General features: G+C 32.8%; 1 protein-coding gene across 2 annotated transcripts in view; it reads left to right on the top strand.

Annotated features, from left to right (window-relative positions):
• Nucleotides 1-334: 334 nt before the first annotated feature.
• The window catches only part of LOC112152984, a 3,934-nt gene continuing 2,066 nt past the window's right edge, over nucleotides 335-2,202 (top strand). For both annotated transcript variants that reach the window (XM_036214027.1, XM_036214028.1), the window contains exons 1-2: nucleotides 335-385; nucleotides 501-800. In XM_036214027.1, the coding sequence (XP_036069920.1) occupies nucleotides 343-385; nucleotides 501-800 (343 nt within the window). In that variant the 5' untranslated portion in view covers nucleotides 335-342. The remainder of the gene's footprint in view (nucleotides 386-500; nucleotides 801-2,202) is intronic.

Raw genomic sequence — 2,202 nt, forward strand, 5'->3', positions numbered from 1 at the left:
TTTTTTAAAATTCCTTTATTTTCATTTTTTAATTTTCAACTATGAGTCAAGAATTTTTAATATAAAAAGCAGGTTTAAGTCACAAACACAATTTAAATAGTACAAGTAAGTTTCAGTTTCAAACACCTGAAAAAGAAGGAAATGTAAAATAGAAGGTTCTATTCTGATGCTATGTAAAGTGCTAGTTTGGAAATACAGCTCACCACTTTTCCGGTGTGGTAAAAGGGTAAAAATTAGAAGCCAATCAGAGGACTCTGACATGGTCTCTATATATGATGGCATTGAGGGAAATCATTTCTTTATAGGTTTCATTTACAACACATCTCAAGCGGAATAACAAATATGCTGATTTTGTTTCATTTATTGTTGGTATTTGGAGAAAAGTGTGAGTACAAAAGTCCGATTTATCCTATTTATCAGTAGATTTTGAGATCAATTATCAGTGTCTTTAATAATCCAAATATCATGTTTTGTTCTGTCTTTGCTTCATCTTTTTTTAGGTTGTGCAAACAATTTGTTCTATGTGACAAAGGCTGTGAAAGTTGGAGATCATGTGAAGCTAGACTGTTCACGCGGGTCTGCAGGAGAGCTTGTCTGGATGAGAATTGTCTTTGATCATCCTCCAGAAAATCTTGAAAAAACAGAAAATAAGACTCCGCATGTTAAAGTGAAACTAGAACCTGGAACACTTGAACTGAAAATAGTAGAAGCAAAGCAGAGCGATACTGGTCTTTATATTTGTATGAGGAATAAAAGTGGAAATCTTCTGTCTTTTAATGTAACGTACTTGAGAGTTGAAGGTGAGTACACAGAAAACGTATTTCAACTTGTTTCTACATTCTACTGGTTTAAAGTTTTTGAATTTTCTAAGAATGTAAGTTTATTTTTTCAGTTTAGGGTGGAAAAGTATGGAAAGAAAATAGACTCACTCCGATCTGTGGGTGCATAATTCTTGACTTGTACATAAATAAGAATTTGTGCATGCTTATTCTTGATCTGTAACTTATATAATTTATTTTATGCATAAGTAAATACATACTAATTTTACAATTTACACATGTACAAATTAAAACTACAACAGCTTAACACTAATTACACACGAAAATCTTTAAAGTCCCCCTCCAATGAAAATCATGTTTTTTGAGTTTTTAACATGTATGTGTGGCATTTTTCTTCTGAAAAAGAAAAAAATATAGTAAGAAATGATTTCGCGTTTGCATTTCCAAGTATTTCTCCTTTCTCCTGTCACTCAAAAAATGTTGTAGTGGGGCTTTGAAAAATACACACAAATCACCTCTTACACACACATGAAACCTAAGTTAGCTAGGAAAATTTCAAGTTTCACCAGATATTATTCACAATCTAAGTTTAAAACGGCTGATAAGAAAACTGATGACCCAGCGTTCTAGTAGAACTCACGGATAATCAGTGAGAGGTGAATCAGTGAGAGGTGAAAAGAATCTCAGAATGGAATTCGTGTGAAACTTAGGTTTTGTGTGTGCGTAAGAGGTGATTTCTGCACATTTTTAAAAGATTTTTGTGTGTAATTACTTTCAAGCAGCTGTAATTTGTATTTTGTTTAATTTTATAATTTTTTACTAATGCACAAAACATATTATATTAGTTACAGGTTAAGAACATGCACGCACAAATCCAAAGTTATGCACAAATCCTAAGTTACTCACATACAAATCAAAAATACACTCGCACAAATACCTATTTATGTACAAATAAAGAATTATATACCCACAAATCGGAGTGAGTCTATTCTCTCTATAGAAAAGTCTAAAGCAGGAATAGGTATGTCCAGGCCACTGTGTTTGCATGATTTTATGATATCCAAGCTCTACTCATGACTGATTACCTGGTTCAGGTGTGTCCACTCAATTAGAACATGCCAGAGCAGAGTATGTTGGAAAACATGCAGGAATACAGCACTAAAGGCCTGGAATTGCCTATCCCTGTAATAGATCTTTCTCACAGAGAAATGAAAACAAAGTCAAAATGTCAGTGAATGCAGTTTTTTCATCATCAAAAGGCGGTTTGAAACCTGCAAGGAGAGGTCAGAAACTTCAACCAATACTTAATTGTGCTTGTTGAACCTCACTCAAGGGTTTTTTTGATAAACTAAACAGAAGAGTAAAAACATGGCAATGGATTTTTTTTTTTTTTAAATAACAACAAACAAATCCTTTAATGAAA

Source organism: Oryzias melastigma, linkage group LG10, assembly GCF_002922805.2.
Source record: "Oryzias melastigma strain HK-1 linkage group LG10, ASM292280v2, whole genome shotgun sequence".
Taxonomy (NCBI): Eukaryota; Metazoa; Chordata; class Actinopteri; order Beloniformes; family Adrianichthyidae; genus Oryzias; species Oryzias melastigma.